Source organism: Gallus gallus, chromosome 6, assembly GCF_016699485.2.
Source record: "Gallus gallus isolate bGalGal1 chromosome 6, bGalGal1.mat.broiler.GRCg7b, whole genome shotgun sequence".
Taxonomy (NCBI): Eukaryota; Metazoa; Chordata; class Aves; order Galliformes; family Phasianidae; genus Gallus; species Gallus gallus.
The window spans coordinates 31,338,697-31,362,160 of NC_052537.1; the positions used below are offsets into that span (position 1 = coordinate 31,338,697).

General features: G+C 38.4%; 1 protein-coding gene across 3 annotated transcripts in view; it reads left to right on the forward strand.

Annotated features, from left to right (window-relative positions):
- PLPP4 (phospholipid phosphatase 4) overlaps nt 1-18,995 on the forward strand; it is a 62,731-nt gene extending 43,736 nt beyond the window's left edge. For all 3 annotated transcript variants that reach the window (XM_046943288.1, XM_025151904.3, XM_426544.8), the window contains 2 exons: nt 14,432-14,602; nt 15,959-18,995. In XM_046943288.1, coding sequence (XP_046799244.1) covers nt 14,432-14,602; nt 15,959-16,158 — 371 coding nt within the window. In that variant the 3' untranslated portion in view covers nt 16,159-18,995. The remainder of the gene's footprint in view (nt 1-14,431; nt 14,603-15,958) is intronic.
- Nucleotides 18,996-23,464: the final 4,469 nt, after the last annotated feature.

Sequence of the window (23,464 nt, forward strand, 5' to 3'; positions counted from 1 at the left end):
GCAGTGTTCCTTGGACAGGCTGTCAATCAAAGGCTTTGTTATATCAGGATCTAAAGCGTCAGCCATGCAAAATGTGGCCTTTAACAAGAAAGTCGGTGTTGCTGTGACTGTTGTATGATTGAAATGTAGTTTAGGGACGTGTAGCAGTAGTGGCAGTGCTGGCACCCCCAGATGGCCTGACCTGCCATTGTGTACTCAATAATAATGTTGTGAACTACCTGTGTCCCACTTGTGCCCTGAAGGAGAGTACAGTTTCCTCATTAGAGCACAGAATTTCTTTTTGTATTTGTTGGTGGGTTTTTTTTTTGTTTTTTTTTTTTCACTTAAATTCCCTTGTCTTTCATCTTCCCGTGCCAAGCAGGTTGTATAAAACAAATCAGAAAATGTGTGGAGTACAGACTGTTTTGTAAAGTGAGAGACTTTCAGGGGGATGTGAACTACATCGTTGCCTGAAACAAAAGAGGCATTTCAAACAGGAAAAGAGGTTGTAAGCCCTTTGTGTTCATACTCCATTAAGTGAAGAAGTAAAAAAACGCAAACTCAGACTGAAAAATGTTACAAGTTTTTTAAAGCAGTTTTGCAAACGAACTGCACATCTGTAGCTGATATGCCATGGTTATGATAGAATATGAGGGTCGTAACGTAGAGGCAGATGAGAAGAAGACTGTGACCACTAAGGTAGCTGTGATGCTGCCGTCTCACCAATCAGGTGTCTATAAGATGGGGGAGAACTGAAGGAGCAAATTCTCTTCTCACATTATGGTTCTGATAATATCACAAATATAAACTGGTCCTGTCAAATATTGTGGGTTGTGTGTTGTCTTTATTTTGTATATTTTTTCCTACTTTGAACGATAGAGCTCATTTAAGCTTTTGATCCCTTACCATGCAACAAACAAAAACAAATAAAACAAAAAAAAATTCATTGAGAGTACATGGATGGCCTTTGAGTATATCTACTGCCATCTATTTCTTTATGGAAGGTTTGACCAGGGAGTCAGTCAGGCACCCTGAGATCTTAATGAATCCTGAGATCCTGAGTAATTAAGTCTGGAAACATACTTTGTCTTTCAGGTGTATGCATAGATTCACAGACAATGAAGACAGTAAAGCCTTCTTGTATCATTTATTTTGTGTCACTTCATTGCCAGTATGCAGATATTCATGACAAATTTAAAAAACATAAAAACATTTTGCTATATTAAACATCTTATATTGTAGTATTTTCCTACAGCTGAAAATTAGCTTGATTGGCACGTGGTTTGTGAGCTCCTTGTAGGATAAATACCTCCCTCTGATCTAATCTTGAGCCACCTAATTGGATATTTCTTTTCTGATCTTGGTGTCTCATTTCTAATTGCTCTGAATTCATCATGCCAGTATGATTTTCCTCTATTAAGCTCTGGCTGAATATTATATTGAATCTTATGGTTTACTACATGCTCCAGTACTTTTCTGCACAGTTTGAGGTTTTTTTTCCCTTGTCATAGTAACTTCCTTTTCTCATCAAGTATGCTAATAAGGGGTCCAGATAATATTTTTGGGCTACTGCACCGTGAAACTCTCTGGGTATCAAAACCATTGGAAAACATCTGATCACTTCTAAAAATCATCTTTGAACCAAAGCAGATTACAGTGTAAGAACACATGTTTATCTAGTTTACTGGATACATTTGGACTATTTGTACGCTGACTGATAATTGATTTTAAAGCACTATTTTCCAGGACTGCAACTAGATTTCTTCAGGTGGAGGAGAGGTTGAGCATTGTGCATACGATGGAAGTGAAGAGTTGCAAGTTGAGGGATAGTGTAAAAGACATGAAGAACAGTTATCATTGAAACCTTGTTTTAGAAGCACAAATTCATAGAAATCCACATCTTTTTTCCAATCACTGTCTGTAATTAACTCTCCCAAGCTGCCATGTGTGATTTTGGTTTAAAATTATGAATCCAGATCATCTTCTCAAGTTGGTGATACCAAGTTTTGCATGCAGCTCTGAATCAGAAGGAGAAAGACCTGCCACATGGCATTTTAATTGCATCTTTGACCCAGAATTCATTGTTAAAATGAAGATGCCACCAATATCAAGCACAAATGGGCTGCAAATATATATTATGGGTCTTGTGTGCCTGTGACTATGAATGCTGTGGTCTAGGATGGTGGAAGGTTGAGAGAAACAGCACAGTGAGGTCAGTGTGGGACTCTTACAGTCATAACTTGAGTTCTCTTTCATGCGTTGAGTCTTTATTGGGTAGTTATAAGAAAACATTTTTCTGGGAGTATTAAACCACTAAATATATGTCAATTTTGGGTCTCTTTCAGACCACAGCTTGCAAATACCAAACAATCCTCATAGACAGGAAGGAGAATAATGAACAAATGGTCAACTTGTATGTTTTAGTTTTATCCATTTTCTATTAGAAATTCTTCTTTGACAAGTACTGTTTCTTTTAAACTGTGTGGTTTTTTAACAACGTGCACTTTCCTTAAGAAAATGACCTGTGTGGTGATGTGTCACTATGTAGGTAATTAACATTTGCCGTGGCCAGATTTGCAAGAGTTTCACATTTCAAATTGTAACATTGCAGGGAATTGATTTTTGAATTTCCCTATTCAGGGTGAGCCTTTTCAGGTATAAACTCATCACAGATTAAGGTAAAATGTCCTTTTATCAGAGGGTAATTTTACTGATCAGAATCAATGCCAGAACTGAATTAGCTGGAGAATTCTGTTCTGTTAATATTTGTAATTGCTACGTCAAATAAATGATCAGCAAACAAAGTTAATGGGAGCAGTCACCAAAGAATTAGGATCTTAATACCTACCTTGCACTTTAGTATAGCAACTGCCTTTAAGAAAACTTTGTAAGTGGAGCACGTAACGCAATGTAGATTCTATTTATATTAAAAATGGGGTGTGTACATTATAAGAGTATTGAATATGAGGTCATCTGTGCTTATTTGGTGGGAGAAAGAGCAGTGTCTCTAGAAAAGAAACAATAATGGGGAAAAAGAAAAAGGGTCATTATTTTCTGCTGATCTAATAAATGAGATTATATCCTTGGACCGGTTCTGAATAGTAATTTTCTACTTTAAGTATCCAGATTCCATTATGAATGACTGCAGTAATTGCTCAGTCTGTTGTAACAAGCTTAAAAAAAATAAGGAAAATAATTCTGCAGAGATACTCCAGTCCAATCTGTGACCAAGGAGAGAGGAAGAGTCCCAGCTGCCTTTTCTCATTGCATTTCCATGTCTTCCTTCATAAGCAAGATCAGCCCCCACATCCTATTAGGAGTACGTATGCCTTTCCCTCCAACTCTGACACATTCCCCAGAAACAGAGTTTCTGTTAATTTCCACAAGCTATCAAGACTGTATGTTGAATTACTCAGTCACCGATTTATTGAGCAGCTCTAATGCATATTATTGCATTAAACAAGGTGGTTACTTAGCTGCCATTTTCCTTCTGAACAGATATAGGCATGTAGCTATGCTGTTCTTTGTTAATACCACTTATCTGCCTGTGGCCACCAAATCTTAAGGTGAAAGGGAATGTCTTTATCTTTCCATCAATTTATCTGAAAACAATAGGCTTGCTTTCAAGCTGTATGAGGGGTCTTTAGCATTCTCAGCAGCACACAGCCTTTTTCATTAAGATGGCTGAAAAAACTGAGGTGTTACATCTCTCTGCAATCTAGAAACGTTTGCCAAACCTTCTGGAAGAAAAACCTGGAAGTAGTGTAGTACTTCACAGTAGAATGTGATTTAGAGTTATCAAGGCCTAGATAAGAAATCAGAAAATTGTAACTAAATTGTACCAGATAAGCCTGTTTCTTAGGTCTCAGGACTGTGATTTGATGATTTGCAGTCCACTCTAATTTGATTCACATAGGGAAACCAAACGGATTTAGGAGGCTTTTGTTTTGTTTTGTTTTTTCCTAATCTCTAGTTCATGTAATACAGGGAATTTAGGAATCGAATGAGGCTTCAAAGGAGAGTGAGCAAAAAAAAGGGTTATCATCTTGCATCCTAGGTCATTAATGAGAAGTTGAATGAATGGCTCTTAAGAGCTGACATGGTTCTTCTTCAAGAGCTGGAGAAGCAAAGTGAAGGAAATGAGCTGGAAGTAAGAGACTCTGAATTTGACTTGGATAAACAAGTTTTTGCTGCAGCTGTTGCTGTTTCTTGGTTATTATAGCTGTTTTTTCTTCTTGGTCATTACAGCTGAATTTTCTTTCATGAGTGCAAAGAAAAAGCTTTCAGACTAATTCTCTCCATTCTTTTGCCTAACCTTAAGCTTTCAGTAAGGTTGTGGTATATGCTTGATTTCATAGCCTGAAGAAAAGGTTACGGTATTGTAGACTTCTGCTGCGCACAAAGCTAAGACCATTGTTCTTCTGACTGACCTGTTCAGCAAAAAAAGACTTTCAGTTACACTAAGGATCTGAATATCAGTTTTAGTCTGTGAACTGTGATGACAGCTCTTCTCTGGAGCAAAACAGGTCAGAAAGCTCAAGAGAAATTTGAAAATAAATGTATCAGCTCAGACCTGAAGACAGGCTGGTGCGTAGGGTTCTGTGATTTATTTTGTCCAGGAATGACTGCATGAAGCTCTCAATTTTTGATAGGGTAAATTTCTAAATCTTTAGAGACTGTGGGTAAGGCTTTCTGTGGCACCATTTTCAGTCTGATCGGGGTGTGCTGTTGAAGCTGTTATGAAAGTCCCCTCTTGCAGCACATTGCATTACGTTGTTGGAGGCCATGCTAAGACTAAACAAACAAACAAAAAAATCAACGGAACCCTCAAAATTGAATTAAAAGGCTGAAATGTGAGGCACCCCTATATAGAGGTGTCTGCCTGATTTATCAGCTTATAGAAAACTCAGTAATAAAGATATCTGAACGTGTAAATTTAGGTCTGTTGAAAACAAGGAAATATTAAAAATCCCTTGAGATAAATGCTGTGCGATAAATGGCACGAAATCAAGAATGTAATTTATGCCAGAATGAGAGAAGTGCAGAGCATCTACAGAAAGTCCCATTTGGGCTTTGCTATTACTGTCAGTTCTAGATAGAAAGAAACCAGCTATTACAGATAAGTGAGCAGATAGGCAATATTATTTTTCCTCCCTTGTGCCGAGAACTGAGCAAATAATGAAGCCACTGCTTTATCTAACAAACTTTACACGTAAAATTTTGATGCAAAACATTTTTGAAGTGAATACTGCTTTGTAGCAATCAACTGATTTCCTGTATTTTTCTGGTGATTTTTCTCTTGAGACTTCTAGTTCTCACTTGTTTTCAATCTAAACTAAGTGTGATTTTAGAGTTTTCTGCATTCTGTTTGAACTAGCAGAAACTTTTGGAAAATGATTGCATTGGAAGTTCCATATCAGGTTGGAAAACCATACATGTTGGACACGTAAATGAAATTGCCAGTGAATGACAGCATAGGAGGTCTTTCTAAATATCTCTTGTATGGTGAGAGGGAAAAATCCATGGGTGGTTGTACTGAGAGAGTTAAGTAAGGAAATGTCAGAATGGTTCAGATGTTTTTGATAGCAAAGCAAATTCTACAGACTCAGGTCTGTGTGTAATTTAAATTGGTGAAAGGTGCTCAGTGATGCAGTAAGTACTCTGTCATATTATTAGTTATTTTATTCTGCATTTTATTAACCTGGCTTCTCTGCCTTGCCTGTCCTCCTTTGTGACTTCCTTGAAATTAGTAAGTTTGTGTGGATGAATGCAGCAAGATCCTGTCTTGAATAATGGAAGTATCACATGCTGTAAATAAGAAAAAAGTCTAAAAGTAGGAGTTCAAACATATTTATGTTATAAATATCTCTTAGAGTAGGAGACTTCTTGGTGTAAACCTGTCATCTTAGATGTGGAAAATCATAGCTGTTAAAAAAGAAAAGAAAAGAAAAAAAGCACTTTTGATGTTGACTGGCAGATTGCTTAATATTTCATTTCTCCTTTATCTCTAAAATTAGCTGTTCCACTGAATGCGTTCATGTATGTTTGCGCTGTATTTGTGGAGTGTCTTGCTGTGTCACTAAAAAAAGCCCCAAACAACCCAAAAATAGGAGGAGGCAGAGGCTGGAAAGTATTATGTCTTTTAAGTGAAAAGCGGACAGCCACTTTCTCTTCCCCTTTCTCAATAAGTAACTGAAATTTGTCAGTTTTAGAACATAAAATATTTTTACATTTTAAAAGGTATTCGTTTGAAAAAAAAATGGTTTGTTTGATTCAGAGTGAAGAAATCATTGAATTTCAATAAAATTGTTTGCTATGCTGCAATAATTTATATCAAATATTACTGCAGTACATGTAATTATAGTTGGGTATTTAAATTTCAACTGTTAATTATCTTTAGCTAGCAATTTCATGGAGCATAATCATATTTCCTTCAGTTGAGAGTGAACATTTTAAGTAACAGATGAGCTACAAGCCACAGGTTTTTGGCAGTAATTGCTGCTACTCCCTATTTTCAAGATAAATCTCTTAATTAACAACTGTATAGCAGTGCCTCTTTGAAATATTTCATCCTCTTATAGAAGTATCTCAAGAAGTAAGGAATACATGTCTTAGGCAAGAAAAAAAAGGTCCCCTGTGGTGTTTATTGGCTTCTTAATTCAAACTGTAAGTATACTTGGGAATGTTTGTGTTTCAGGTTTTTACCTCTTTGACATATTTACCTCTCAGCACTCAAAGGCTGTTTGAATTCATGAGGGGCTTATGAGACAAACTCTGTAAAGCTTAGTTCTCCAGCACTACTAATAAATCAACTCCTGCTAGTCTGTTTGAGATTCAGATTATGTACATCTCAAACAGATCTCCAAAAGACTTATTTTTCTTGAACTAAAGATACAAACATGCAACAGCTTTTACAGCAAACTCCTTGATGCTCCCTATCATACTGTGTTGTGCGTTTGGTGGAAACACTCCAAACCTCTGCTGTAAAGCTTTTCTGTCCACCAAAATACTCTTCAAATTGTGTTTTGACTGTATTTCACATGCTGATCCATGTGTCCCAAGAGAGCGTGATGCAACTACCTGGCATGATAAGTGAGAGAGCAAGTAGTTGAGCAGTATGTCATCTGTTTACAAGGACAATGCTGTAGACATGTATTGCAGAATGGGAGGTAAGAAGTTACCCCATTCAATGTGTGAGACTTTGTGTATTCCCCTTTGAAGGAATGTTGAGCTGTAAAGAAAGACTTATCCTTGACAGGACTTTTTTTATACTTAGTTGCCTCATAAATCCCACAGTGACAATAATTTGCACTAGAATTGAATAGCTGATGATCTAGAGCTTGTGTTTAGATGCTGTACTTATACTAACAAGGAGCAGAAAGAGAAAATTATCCTCTGGCTATCATAAATGTCAAGGTAGTAGGCATTTAATTAGAGCTGACCTGTTTGAACTGCTGTAGCAAATCTTACCTCAGTTTTAATATTTTTTTTTTTCTGGAAGAAATTAGAGGTGTATTTTCTTTATTTCATAAAGGGATGCAGGTCTGATCTAACAAAACCATTCAGTCAATCCATGATACTCCATATGCCTGTGAGGAGATTAATGCGTTATGCAGAGACCACACTAGAACAGTGCCACACCCCAAATGTCCTAGATTTAAATCCAATATCAATTTGTTAGTTGGGTTTAATTTCACCAAGTGCGACTGAAAAACATGGAGATCTCAGTAATGAGTAAAGGGTAAAAAGCACACCTTGCAGAGATGTATTTTAGTCTGGGACAACTGTATGAAGAAGGCTGAATTCACCAGGTGATCTGTTGTAGTGTACATGGATGCTAAGGCTGCTGTGCTTAGTGCCTGAGTGCTGTCCCCTTTATCTTCAAAGTAATTCCAGAATCTGAGACGTCTGGGGCTCTGTCTTTACTGTGTTCTCAAGGGAAGGGGATTTGTTCAAGGTTCTATCAGAATTGACAAAGGAGTCCATGGAACAGGTTCACCTCTAGGACTTTCTGTAAATAGCATAATTAACAGAACAATTCAGAAGAACTTCACTTTTTTTTTTTTTCCTTTTGCAGAGGTGATGCATGCCTTGAGACCACTTTAGATATTTCAGATGTAGTGAGATGTCTTGAAAGGTTCCTGTAAATAATATATCAGACAAAAAATGCACAAAGAAGTTTCATGGGAATTCCTTGCAACAGTCCTGCCAAAGCAACCTCATGACTAATACTCTGCTTACTTACAGATAATATAAGTCTCTGGTTGTTCTAACGTGTCTCTGTCTCCAGTATTTCCTTTTTGTTTTCCAGATCCTTGCACACTTTTGTATTTTGTGATGTGCTTTTCATGTTGCTTCTGCTGAACTGCATCTCTTTGTTGTTGTGGAAAGAAATTAATAAAGCTGAGCCACAGGGAAGGTGATTGACTGTCCCACTTGGAAAAACAGATATATATTTTGCCTGTGATAATAAGCTCAAAATGTACTCTGGGAATTGTACTCCTATAAAATCCTCTTTGAATTGAATTTTGGCATTAAAATTTATGCAGCCATTTGGTATCATACATTTTCCTTCAGGAAAGATAAATATTTCAGCCTTTGAACAGTGTGAAACTGAAAACATTCACCAGTTGCCCCAGCTAGAATTGTGGCAGGCTGCTGTGCAATTCCAGTGAAGAATAGTACTGTGTTTGAATATGAAAAATATGCAGTAATCATTGCAAGTGTAAGGCATTACAGACAAAGAGATGGATCACTTCTCTCTGACAGGCCATTTGTGATGTGGTTGTTTTGCAGTTTCGTAATTTGTTGCCACTAAAATGAGTTGGGGGTATTTCTTTTTTTTTTTCCAGTTTTTAAACTGTGTCATAGAATCATAGAATCATAGAATCACTAAGGTTGGAAAAGACCCACAGGATCATCCAGTCCAACCATTCGTGCAAGGAAGACCCAGACTGCGTGTGTTTAGCAAAGCATCCGCTGAAACCTGAGATGCTGAAGGTCCTCGTGGGGTACTTTAATTTTCAGAAAACACCCACAAAAGCCGTTCATTTTTAATGAATAATTTACTGTGGGGCTATTAGATCAGATTCCTGTTCGCAAGTTGTCCCTTTATGCCTTTTAACTTGGTAATTGGTTTGGTCCATACAGATGGCTTTTTAAACCCACCTCCAGTCCACTGAGAGAGTAAGATGTCAGAATGGGGATCTGCTGTGTTCCTAGATGCTGTCACTCCCTTTGCTGCTTCTCTGAACCTTTCTTTCTAAAAGAGGATGACAGAGGCAATCTGAAAGGTTGAGTCTAACAATGCTCTGTGTATTCCAATAGTGATAATGCTGAGGTAGAGATCTTTCTGATATGCTTCAGGCACCATTACTGTGGAGTTTAAAAAATGTGCCTTTGTTCTTTTCTCCTCATTGAGCACTTAATTAAATATTTCTGTCTGGATTTTTGCGTTCAGTATATCTTAAGATAATGCTGCTTTAAATTGAATGAAACTGATTTTCTCATTTTCATTTGTGCCAATGTCTCCAAAGAGGGCTGGCTGGTATTTTATGCAGCTCCTTGCCTTATTTATGTAAACAGAAGTATTATTTTCTTCCAGATCATAAGAAATTAACATAGTAGGAGTATTGGCAGTAGATGAGGAAAGTTTCTGTGCCTCTTTGGAATCTTTCTTATGCAGAATGACAATTTTTATTACATTAGACAATTTGAAAATATGTATGTAATAGAGTAGGACATCTGATATGTTTTTGCACTTTTCAAGTACATTCTACTGACTGACCAGTTCTTCAGTGTAAATATCACTTGCAGTCCTAGATTTCTTGAAGTGCACATTGTTTGTTTTTGACTGATCTTATCTTCAAAATAGAGCTATCAAGCAAAGTAGCCTGCATGGAGTGCATAGCAATTGAGTTCTCTCATAGAATGGTTTGGGTTGGAAGGGACCTTAAAGATCATCCAGTTCGAACCCCACTGCCAATCCCATGAAGTGCATTAATCTCAAATAGTGCTGAAATCAAGGCATCAAGCTCCACAGCTGAACTGCATCACAATAATAATAATAATAATAATAATAATAATAATAATAATAATAATAATAATAATAATAATAAAATTGTGAATTTAGCTTTTCTGGATAATTTTCCCATCTGCTAATGCAGAAATGTTGGGATCTTAGATTGAAACGTGCCAAATTCAGATGCATTTGCTTTAAGTGACATCCACTGACATGGATATCTTCAGAATTAATACATGTCCTGTATTCTTCTCCGACGGAAGTAGAAAAAAGAGCTGCCTTTCTTAGATGGTAATTAGCATTAAATTAGTTCCTACACTTTCTACTGTGTGGAAACAGGAGAAATCCTCCCAAATGTTTTGAAAATCTAGCAGATAAATGTGGAATGAGGGACCATGGCTTCAGAATGTTTCGTTACGGTTATGATAAGTAGTCCCACATCCCCAAGTATTTGGCTGTTAATTCCATGTTCTTCTCTGATGACTCTGTGAATATGGGGTCAAGCAGCTCTTTCTGGATGTGCTTGCTCCAGGGTAAGAAAAATCAGTCATAATATTGTAATGCGAAGCTGCTTTGAAAATTAGTATTTTCATAGCTACAAGATAGAGTATCATTTGGGTACCTTTCCATCTTACATTGGGCTTAAGTTCCCTTGCAGGAGCGTGTGTAAGTCTATTCTTTCTCACCTTCAGTTTAGAGGAACACAACTATGGGTGGCAAAATCTGGCTTTGTGTCTAGTTCAAATATATTCGGTGGATGTTCTCTGTTCATTCACAAGCACTTCTTTCTGGAAACATATTTTTAAGTATCATGAGGTTTGCTCTAAAGCCTCTTTAATTAAACCTGCTGCTGCCGTCCACACTCATTTGAATAAACTATCCTTTATCTTGTAGACCTCTGCCATCAGGACGGTACAGTTGCAGTTCTGGAGGTTGCATTTTGCACTGGATGGGATGGAACAGAACTAAAGAAAGAAGGCAAAGTTGAATTGCCTTTGAATTGAAACATTGACTTTTTCATTTTAAGTTGAATAATTCTTGAGCTTTGTCCAGATACATAAAATGGTTTTACTCAGTACTTTCCTCTACTGTCTTGCTTTTAGTATGCCAGAGCTGTTATGTCAAACACCCATTTTATGGAACATGCCTAGTTAGGGCACTAGACCAAACTGTATTACAGTTTGGTTATGCATTGCCATGCACATACGTCTTCCAAGATCAGAAAGGAGTTATTTATAACTCAAGGTGTATAAATGAATAAATAACATCCGCAGAGACTTAAGTCCAGAAATCATGAAAATGTGTGTAGATACTTTGGCTGAGTGTTCCTGTGTGCTGCTTCACCTCTGTAAAACATTCATTGCAGCAAACGGTGTGCTTTCAGTGTAGGTTACTGTGCAGAAAAGAACAGTTTTCCATTCAGTGGTTCCATCTGCAGCAGATGTTCTTTACGATGCGTGCAATTTTCCTGCTCAGTTTCAGAATAGGTATTTCAGTCTGAGTTGGAGATATATTTAAAAAATTAAATCGTCTATCACCTAAAGGAATCTTTGCCTTACTAAGAGTGTTACAGTAGAACAAATTCTTAAGGTGCTGATCTCCCCAGTCAGTTTTCTGAGAATCCTACAGCGATTCATCTTTCACGAGTGATTAACTATTGGGGAAGAGCTCAGCTTAAAACTCCACTTCAAAATCAAATGAAGAAGTTACCTTTAAAGAAGAAAGTTCTGTTTTATGCCTTCCGTTAACTGAGGGCTAAGTTAGGTCACTGAAAGGCAGTGCAGTGCGTTTTGATTTCTATGGGTGTTGCTGCGTTATAATACTCATTGTAGTGCTTTTGCAGGTCAGCTTTGCCTTACCTGAATCATGAATATGAAACCTCAGTTTAGAAACTAAGGTTTAGGTTGAAGAATTTAAGGCACGAGCACTTCTGAACTTAAGTGCATAAATAAAAGATTTCTCTGCATTCCCCATTATCTACAACATTGATATGGTCATGATGGAGTTTGTTTTTTCTGTGTATCAGAGACACTGATCTGCAAGGGTACTCCAGTGTTTTTCTGTTCTGATCCAATGAGATGCTCGTAAACCTTGTAAGATTTTGTTCTGATAAGAGAGGAGATCTGTATGAAATGCAGATCCTGTTTTGTTTTGTTTAAAAAGCCTGCTGCTCTGAGGATGTGTCTCGTAGCCATAGGAAAATATATTCATTTCAAGAATACCATGATATAGAAATGGCAGAAGGAATGATTTCTTCCTGTCAGATAGATGGTGTGAAGGGCAAAGCAAATGTATATCATTTGCAGAGGTCTAAACATAGGAGTGTAAGCCAGTCTGCAAGAAATCTTGTATATATTCAATTGCTTGAGCCTGTTATATTTTAAGGTTTGCCTCCCACCATCTTCTGATAAATACTGAATCAGCAGTGGTTGTAAAAGCTGCTAGGAAACAAAACATTTGGTGTACTGGTTTGCTGATTAATTAGCATTCTGTCTGGACTCACTATATCCAGTCTAAAGAAATGATTTATTTGCGTGTTTGAAGATGAAATGCAAATCTTCAGTAATTGCATTTAAACAGCTGTGTGGTATAAACTTATAAAACCATTGTGCTGTCAGCTAAAATAGTCCGTCCCATAGATTCATCAGCAAAACAGAGTAATTACTTTATCACGCTTAGCGTTTGGGAACATGAGGACAAGGGCATTTAAAAAGCCTTAGCAGATTAGAAAAAAGACAAGTCTGACCCAGCACTGAGGGCAGAAACTCAGAGTTTTCTATCGTGAATGCAACTCTCACAGAGCTGGGTAAAAGCAGTCAAAAAAAGGATTTTGAATACTTTGAATACTTTGCTGTCAGTGCTTTATGTGCTTATGCTCCATCCCTGATGCTCTGGGCCAGGGATGTTTAAGGCCAGGTTGGATGGGGCCCTGGGCAGCCTGGTCTAGTATTGGAATATGGAGGTTGGCAGCACTGCATGCGATAGGAAGTTGGAGCTTCATGATCCTTAAGGTCCCTTCCAACCCAGGCCATACTGTGATTCTGTGATTATGCTCTGTTTAGATGTATGGTTGTTGTGGATGTTCTCTGCATTTTCAGAGGTACCTGTTCAGCAGCAGCACTGATTTTCCTACAGCTGTAAAATACATTGAAGTGTCTAAAAACAAAAACAAAACAAAACAAAACAAAAAAAACCCCAACACCCTGCTTGCACTCTGGAAGGTGAACAGAAGAGGAAGGAAGTTGAACTCAGAAACTTGCTGCGTTCTATAATTGCTGCCAGTTCAGCATGCTGTGTAGGGAGAGGTTAATGGAACCTCAAATATCATTTAAATGTAAGACAATTGCATCCTTTTATGAATCATTTTCAGCTTTGAGCCTGAACTTTTTACAATAGGTCTCAAATCATGAAAGTCGTATTGAAGGTTAAGCATGAAAAGGCTTTTGTGACTCAAGTTATAAATTCATCTAACTGTCTAACTTAATGTACAAAAAACCAGGGATTCTTTACGCAGCCACTTTCTGCCCCAGAGGGAAAAGGTGAATTGCTAAAGGAAAAAAGAATCAGTTGCTATTGGAAATGTGAACGGCTAGAGGTAGCACAGTATTTGCAGGCGCGTTGCATTATATGAGAGTTCAGTACATATGAGATGTCACTGGCTCTACAGTGCCGTGTTTACTTCCCTGATTGCTTGTATTGCTGCAGAGATAATGCCACTGCTGTGGAGAGCAGATGTACGTCATAGGATCTGCACATCACCTCTGCCCATTCAGTTCACAAAGTACTGTTGTGTGGTTTTGTGGCTTTTTTATTTTATTTTAATTTGCACAACGATTTTTTTTTAAATAAATAAATAAAAGAAATAAAATCATAGAATCATAGAATCACAAAGGTTGGAAAAGACCCACAGGATCACCCAGTCCAACCATCCACCCATCAGCGATAGTTCTCACTAAACCATGTCCCTCAACACAACACCCAAACATTCCTTGAACACCTCCAGGGTCAGTGACTCCACCACCTCTCTGGGCAGCCCACTCCAGTGCCTGACCACTCTTTTTGAGAACTAATATTTCCTAACATCCAGCCTGAACCTCCCCTGCAGCTTGAAGCCGTTCCCTCTAGTCCTATCACTAGTTACACAAGAGAAAAGGCCGACCCATATCTCCTACTAGAGCATAGGCCATGTTCTTTTAAAATAGTAAGCTATAACTGCATCATTAATATGATTACGGGGAATCACCATTCATGTTCTGAAACTCCCTTGCTTCTCACAGATGGGGCTTATTGCCATCTCAGCTTAGCTCCTCATATCCCCCTGTAGAGACCAAGGCTTCTCTGAAGTAGAAGGATCCTACTGTCAGATCTGAAAGGATAGCATGCTACAGTGCGTTTATGACAAATTACTATAATTCTGCATTTTTCTTTCAGTTGCATTTTCAGGCCTTGGCTTTACCACCTTCTACCTGGCTGGGAAGTTGCATTGCTTCACAGAAAATGGCCGGGGGAAGAGTTGGCGGCTCTGTGCAGCAATACTGCCTCTCTACTGTGCCATGATGATTGCTCTGTCGCGTATGTGTGATTACAAACACCACTGGCAAGGTGAGCTATGGAGGTACCTTTTCATTATATCTATATTGTTAGCTTTGCACTTCTGTATTTTTTGTTTCATTGAAATCGTGGGTTACAATGCACGTTATTGCAGACTTCCTTTGCTCCTTGACTGACACTTCTAAATTTCTACCTTTTGGTTTCAATTAGGTACAGCATTACTTGGTCCCACTGAGCTCTTTCTCATCTCATACAGAAGTCGCCATAACAGAGCAAGACACCCAGTTACATGCTTCTTTTTTTTTGCTCTGGTTTTGTGTTTGTGCAGCATCTTGTTCTACCATAGCAGCTTAATCACAATCCATTAACCTTGACATGCTCCTGAAGGAGTCTCATGGTCTCCTGCAGAGTTCTTGCCTTGTGGCAGGGCTTGTGGTGCACTCAGATCAGAGAGCACAAAGCTGTTAGGGTTCTCATGCTCTGTGTGAGACCTGGCTGGTTTGAATTTGTTTAACACAAATGAACATGAACAGCAGCATACAGGTTTACTCTCTAGTTCTGGATGTGTGTTTGCATTGTGCACTACATCTTGCCAAGAGTAAAGATTAGGATTTATGTACTGACATGTGCTCTGCGGCACATTATTATGCTGTATTTTATATATGATGGATGGAAACTACACCCAAGGGATTGTGTCTGTATCCAATTACAGTTGCTCATATTTTTGTTTCTGAAACTCAAGCTGGAAACTCAGATAGCTCTTCCCAAGCTAGAAGCATGCTGGCACACAATATCTTGCAGGTAACCTGTGCCCTTAGCTGGAAGAACTATGTTCTCAAGGGAGAGTCATGTTAATTCTGTAGCATTCTATGCCAAAGCTCAGGCCTTGTTTTTCATGCCCAGCAGAGTCATCCAATTGTATTGCTTATGGTGGCATTGCAATCATCTTAACTGTGCTGTGGTATGTGAACAAAGACCATCAATATGTCCAAGACCGCATGCTGTAGGTGAAAGGTGGAGTAGAGTATATGTACATTACAAAGCCATACAGCAGACTGAGAACATTAATATTATGAGATTTTAGGAAGCCTGTTAAATTTGGCTAGAAAATGTAGTGTTCAGGATTTATTGTTGAAATAGGTGAACATTAGAATATTTAATTATGAATCCTGAATGTGCTGACTGTTTTTAAGTCCCCATGATCTCTATTTAGAGATTCTTATAAGGAAAGAGAAGTTAAAATAACTACTGAAATTGAAAGAATATTCGTTTTCCTTTGCAGGCAAAGGAAAAAGGTAGAAAGTAAGTCTGGGTTAAACACAGATCAATCAAATGCCTTGTATTTACAGTGCTCCTTACAGTCTGTCCATTCTGTGGTAACATGATTTTGTTGCTTTTCTTACCTAGATGCTTTTGTTGGAGGGATCATTGGCCTCATTTTTGCTTATATATGCTACAGACAGCACTACCCTCCTTTGGGTAATACAGCTTGTCATAAATCTTACGTCAGCCTGCTAGATCAGAACTCAATGAAGAAAGAAGAGAGACCTACAGCAGATAATGCTACTGGCCTGCCTCTAGAGGGAATAACTGAAGGTCCAGTATGACTTAAGAAATGCAAAATGAACTTTTAGCCTTCTCACATTTTCTCCAAGCTGGTCTCTTAACACAGTGTTTCTTACCGTACACTTCATCTGTACTACTACTTTTGTTTCTTTCCTAGTTTATAAAGACAAATTGAACATTTTATTTTTAATGCCATAGTATTACTATACTTTTAAATTCTGAGTTTCAATTCATATTGACTGCTGAATTATCTGTTTTCAGTCTACTGCAAACAGATAGGTTATTCAGGGGAAGCAGAAAGGACATTAAAAGGCAATCCCATATGGAGATTGATCAAGAGAGTAATTTTAAAGAAGGTGTGGTTGAGGATAGGGTAGATCTGGAAACAGATTTTCATAAGTACTTTGTATCTCCTAGAGAGTTCTGATTGTCTTCAGCACTCACTCACTTCAATGGGTGATGAGTACACACAGCACTTTTCATCAGATATTCAGTGTCTGTTCTGGCCAGATGTTTCTTTGTGTAATTTAATAAGTTAGGGAATCATCCTTCTGTTTATCTTATTGCCTTCGAACACGGTGAACTCCTTATGCCAGGAGGACTTTGTATTAAGCTTTGGCAAGGTCATTCTGAGCTACTAATCAAGCAGCCAACAGGCATGAGTGGTTACAAGTTTGTAAGAGCCAAGCCTTGTCACATTAGTAGTTCTACAGGATGATGCTGTCATTTGAGAAATTCCACACTGTTAAAACTATCAGCTTGCAATAACATGTATGTTCATAGGATGGATCATAAACTTGGTGTTATATCGTTAGCAATTTTTTGGGAGTGCTTGCGGTAATTTCCATCAAAACAAAATGAAAGTAAGGAATATTCATGACATTCAACAAGCGGAAGTCTTTAAAACAAATTAAAAAAAAAATAAAGTCTGAGGATGAAGAAACATAATGGTTTTGTGATTCTCAGTGTACCACGTTCATTTGTGTGTAGTGACTCACTGCAGCATTGATGATCTGAAGAAATGCAAAGATTTTCATTTGTGACTTTGGGTGCACGACCATGAATGCTTTTGGTGGTTTCCAGCACTGTAACATATCCAGAAGAATGCTGGCAATGGTGTTCCACTTTAACCATTCCACATTCTCAGCTCATCATGTTCTTGTGCATGGTATTCGCAAAGGTTGGCTCTGGTACCTGAACTGAAACTCACTTCATTCAAAACAGTGTTGGTACAGAGGACGTGACCAAACAACCTTAGTTAATTTATTATTATTAGGATCCAGTTTTGTTACGTATGCACTATGCAGTATACATCACATTCCTGTGAAATAATATAGCTTTGGATGGCAGATTGTCAGATTCCAGAATCTCTTTTTGTGGATATCCTGTGAAAATAGAGGTAGATATTCTAGACCATGTCCGGGCAGTTGAACATTTCTTAGCAGGGCCTGCTACTTAAAGCAATCAAGACAGTGTTGACCAACAATCATTTTTACGGTGCTTTAGACTGGAGGAGACTGCTGCCATAATTATTATTCATGTGTTCCTGTTGGAATATGTATTGGCCTTGTAGGCATTTTGTGATTCAAACCGCTCAATGTCTTTATGTAACGCTCGTCATTTACTTTTGTCAAAGGTAATCTTTGTAGGTTTTTGTTTTGAGAAGAGCTACTTCCTGATTGGCAACACTTGAATTTTTATGGAAAACAAGTAAATTAAACTCCCTTTTAAAAACTGTAATAATTGTGTACAAGTGAATACAATGATAGTGTGTATAAACATATATGATATTTGGAAATCATTGTAAATAGGGAGTGATGTGAAGGGACAAATTACAATAGGCATAAACCCAGCAGGATTCTGTAGAAATTAGGCCTGATCTACTGATACTGGTTTGACTGTATTGTCAAACGCAGTGTTAGAGGTAGGATTTTTTACTGACAATTACAGTATTCTGAGCTATGAGTAGACAGAGTTGGCCAAATCTATCTGTCTTTCTGCTGTACGTGTGCTGGGTCATGAAGCAAAAGGGAAGCAGAATTGTGCTGGCATTGTACATGCATTGGATCTGACAAAACACTTCTCTGGGTGTAATTAAGATCTTACTCTAGAAATCCACAAACTTTAGTGAAGGTTTAATCTTTCTAAGAAGTTTTTAAACCATCCTATCGAGTTCTGTAACAGAGATACCATTTTCTATTACGTCATATGGGATGACCAAAAGAAAGCCCTACGGTAAGGGTGTTGTCTTTTCATTGTATAGGGATTTGCCATTAGCTTTTTCTTTCAGCAGGAACCTTAGTCTTCCAGGTTATATGCAAATGTTAAAAAAAGAATCTTAAAAGTAGAAGTTTAATACTGATGCATAGTGCATTTTGCATGTTTTTATATAGATCTGGCTTATTCTCAAAAGTGAGTGGGGCCTCTTAACTGTGCTGTTCACATTCCCAGTATTTTAATGGCTTTTGATACAAATAAGTGATTTTCTTTGGGTTGGGAAGTGCTTGTGCAGACCTTAAATGAGTAGCGGCTGTTGAAAGATTGGAATGTGAAATGTAATGTAGCATTGATACTGTGTCGCAAGAGTAATTGGTGAGCTTTGCAAAGCAGGAAAGAATAACAAATTTTAATGTAATTAAGTTGAAAGTCATAATACAGACAATGTGAAAGCTTTGATTAAAATGTAATTAAAATTATGAAAGACATAATGAGGTGAAACTTACAGCGGGATCTGTAGATGCTGTAATTACCAGTGGAAAGCCAGCGTGGGGAAGGCATTTTTTGTGGATCAATGTATTTTAATCTCATGCTTTCTCAGTGTGAAGGAGATGTAATGTTGTAATGCACCAATAAAACAACACATGAATATGGGTTTGTACATCTGCGTGTTACCATTTTTTATCAAGTTAGTTGAATTAATAAACCACGTGGAGTATTAGCAAAAGAAGCGCTAATGTAAGTGCGTTATTTATGAAGAACAGCAGTTCCAAAAGTGATTACTGTTACTGGCCTTTCTCATTTAGCCAAAATATGCTACCCAGCATCCATCCAGGAAAATGCACAGTGTAAGCCTGCGAGGCTGAAATTCTGAAGTATTAAACCAGCTAATCTACAGCAGGTCCCTTTTACCTCTCACCTTCTGTATCTCAGAAGTTACCGGGAATGCCATATTTAATAAAACGTGGTTAGAGTAGGAAAAGGCAACAAGATCTAATAGAACACAGCAGAAATATCCTGACGCCAAACGTATGAGACTGCAAATCAGTCAGCAGAGTGTCCCTGCACTGTATGCATATCTCAGGCAATGTGCTGTGAATAGAACTGGAGCACAAGTGCTGATTCATTCTCAGATTTTATTGTGTGCAACTTGATCTGGTTTCACCCTTCCTTCTTCCCCCATGCATAAAGCACCTGAATTACATTTAGTGTGAGAAGAAACCCTCCTTTTCCTTTCCTTCAATGACTAAAAATAATTTGTGATGGATATAAAAATCAAAAAAGATATTTATTTATCTGTTTTGCTAGTAATAAAATTCCACTGATCTCAATGGAAATCTTGTAGATCACTCATCACATCACATCCAGTAAGTGACATAAAGCCTCCATACCATTGCTGTTCATGCTTCCACATTTTTAGGATGCTAGTTAATGAAATATTGTAATGATTGATTTTTTCTGTTGGTAACATACTCCTCTCCTGGGTTAGAGATCTGTTGGGTTGATCTGACCTGATTCAAAGGGAAAAGCGTTGCCCATGGCAGCATTAGGATGATGAGAGGGCAAAAACTTGTTTCCCTTGCTTTTGATGTTCAGAATATGTAAAGCCTGGCGTGTAAGATAATCTTTATCATTTCTGTATCACCTGGCCTACCAGTGTTACTGCACTACAGTAGCGTTGTGCCTGCTGGGACAAGTGCAGGGCCCAGCATTGAAGAGTTACCCCATGCTTATATTCACTCAAAGCAAGAAAATGGAATTTCTTTTCCTCCTAGGATGCAATCCTGAAAGCCAGAGTAGAAGTTGAGTACCAAAGTCAGAGGAAAAACTTTGCTTTGAATTTTCTTTTTCTTGTTGCCTCCATGGCAGCAGCCTGGAACACCATTAAGTCTCAATGGAGAACCCATAATGAACATGTTAAATATTAAAATAACAAGGCTGGATGGATATTTCCCAGTACATTGAGATAAAGTGAGATGCTTTTTGCACGTGCTTGGCACATCCCACCACTGGTTGACTGCTGGAGGACTTTTGATGAGACTTTCAGAGTTGGCCAAGAAATGACTGTTCAGCCCATTCAGGCCAGATCTGGATCTTGATTAAACCCAGAAACCTCTATGAAAAGCATTTGAGCTGCAATAGATCTGCACGGATGTTACAGAAACTAAAGATCTGCCCATTATTATTTTGCTGCCAGCTTCTGAGAAACCTTTCCAAAAAAGTTTCCCCCCCAAAAAACAAAAGGCATCAGTGGGTAGTGTGAATCATGCGATCTGTGTAGTGAGGTATGAATGGGGCATGAAATAGAAAATTCTTGCTCAGTGCTTTGACTTTATAAATAAATACAGTGATGCATAGAACTGGTCCACATGTATTGTAGAACGCCAAGCATCAAATCAGCCAGCTCTGCAGACCTTAAACCTTTGGACTGAGTTTCTCGTTAGCAGACCATAAAAGCCCTCAATTTCACCGGCAGCTTTACAGCTGTTACCTATTGTGCTAGAGACCTATTGGAATTGAACACTTGATACAAAGACTGAATTCACATGGTCTGAAACAAGCTTATTTCCAGGAATAGATGGGGCTGCACACAAGGAGCCTCTGCTTTTTATTTTGGTATTTAGATATGGTTTGCTATAATTTTGGCATCCTGATTGTAGGCATAACCCTGCTTTTCAACAGCTCCAAGCCCTGTGAGTCACAATTCTGGTTAGTATCTCTCTCTCCAAGTGAGTTTCTGACACCATTAAGAAAATTAAGAGCAAAGAGATGTTATATGATAAATGCCCATTTTGTAATTCCTGGAAGAGATCTCAGCAAAGGAACTTTTGAGTTACAAGCCCAAAGACTTGCCCGGTGCCCCTTGCTGAAGTCACCCTATTCTCGCAGTTCTCCTTGCACTTTGTATTCAGTTCCTTCTGCCAGTGTGATTAGGAGAAGGGAATCTCCACTTGAGATTGTACAATGTGTACAACTTATTTATTGATATTTAATGGATTTTAGAATAACTCTCTTCTTTAGCAGGCAGTTTTTATTTCCAGTTCTGCCAATGGAAGCCATAGTAAAAGATTCAGATTCTGCTTCTTACTGAAGCCAACGTAACACTCCAGTAAAGGAAGGGAAAAGAACATCCGAGCAGCACCCCAGTGTCGTTCTTCAATCTAAGAGCTGTAAATGTCATTTTGAATATGACAAAGTTAGTTTCTGCAGCATTCTCCAACAAAGAAAAAGTAACTTAAAACACCCTCTGTATCACTGACTGGGAGAAGGACTAGAGCTGCCTTCCTTAAACAGATCATGGAACAAAAGGCCAAACATATCTTTATGATGACTTGCTTGGAAAACAGCAATTCCATTTCACAGGGGTGTGATAGCTTAGAAAATGGTTCTAACTTCATACATCAGTTAATAAAACTGATAGTTTTAACGCTATTTTAAGGGAAGAAGCTTGCAGTGTCTCCACACACATCATTCTGCAGAGCTCTCTATCAGCCTACAGAGCCAACTTCCACCCTTTTGAGGGCTCCAGGTCACTCATGCCCTACTAATAACCATAGTAACAGGATTGTTCTCAGGTGGGTGATTAGTTCCTGCTGTGTTTGCCCATATATTCTCACCTGGTCTAAGAGAGATCTTTTCCCAGATGTCAGTAGTACACTGTTTCAGCTCCTAGGGGAGGTGGTCCTATTTTAATTTTTGACCACTTTATTTTTAGCAACGGGGAGTCTCCTTTTTAATTTAGTTAAATTTTTTAATGCTAAAAGAAACCTTCTGTGCTACAAACTCCCCACATGAGCCCAGCTGATGTGAGTATTCAGCTCAGGGCAGCTGAGAACGGAGCACAGCCACAAACAGAAGCAGCATCAACAAATCATACAGGAGCTGAAAGTTCAGAGAGGGAACAGAGAACTGACCTACGTGGAGCAGGAAGAGCTTCTGACCGGTAAGTGGATTTATGTTCTCTAGGAAGAGAGAAACATAGCTTTTGTTCTGTTTGGGTGTTCCTAAGATAAATGCAAATGAATTATCTGAGAGCTGGAAGCTTGCAAAGCAGAGGGTTGGTGAAATTGCAGAGCAGCTTTTGAATGAAGGAGGGCAGCAGTATCAGCCTTGTTTTTTTTGCAGTTCTTTTTGGAGGGCTTCTGCAGCAGGGAGAGCTGATCATTTGGTGAACTCCTTCAGCTCTGTATTTCTTTCTTCCTTTCAGTTTCGAGTTTCAATGTTTATGGTAGTTTTTAAGGAGTTCTGTAGAACTGTTAAGTGAGTAAGTATACATTTCCCTATTATGTTTATCTCACTAATAACAAGAGTCAAAATTTGTACTGCCTAACATCTATCCAAAAAAAACTATAGTCCTGACTCACTGGTTTATGGAGTTACTGTTTAGTGGTGCTGGTAATGGCTGTAGGGAATTTATGATGCATTAAGTGTGGCTATGAAAAAGGTTTTTGCAAGTCATTGTAGAAAGACTGCCTCATTACATTGTGATAATCTGCTAAACAGCAAGAGTCACTGCTGTAATTAATATTAATGCACAGAATTGTATGTAATGTGTGATGCCCTCAGAGCCTTGCGTAGTCAATCACCCCCAGTGGCTGTGAGCTGGCTTTCCTGCTGCTAGGTCCTCGCTGGTACAGCTGCTGGCATTCACAGGTGCCTTTGGTTTGTGTGGTATTTGTTTAAATACCAGCGCTAAGAGGTGCAAATGGTCTAAACCGACCCTGTGATGTGAATTTCAATGGGTCTGCTAGAGAGACCCGGACAAAAATATATCGTGTTCTCAGCTGTACTCCACCAAAAGCTTTCATGTTGCTTCTCCATCACTCTGAGTTTCCACTTTGTTTCAGGCCAGGGCAGGCCTGAAATACCGCTGCCTTTGATCACTGCCGAAATCAGGGGAGGCCAGATATAGCTAGGAATTATACTGTGCATTATTTTCTGTCTGTGATAAAGTGAGCTTGCAGGCATGCTTATGCTCTTCAACAGGTCATTAACTCAAATTGCTTCTTTACATGATATAAGCCTCCTTGTGGTCTAAAAGTGGGTCAGTCAAACCCTGTACAACTTCAGCAGATCTACCAACTATTCCTACTGTTAATGAGACCCTCAGGTGTTGGGGCACACATAGGC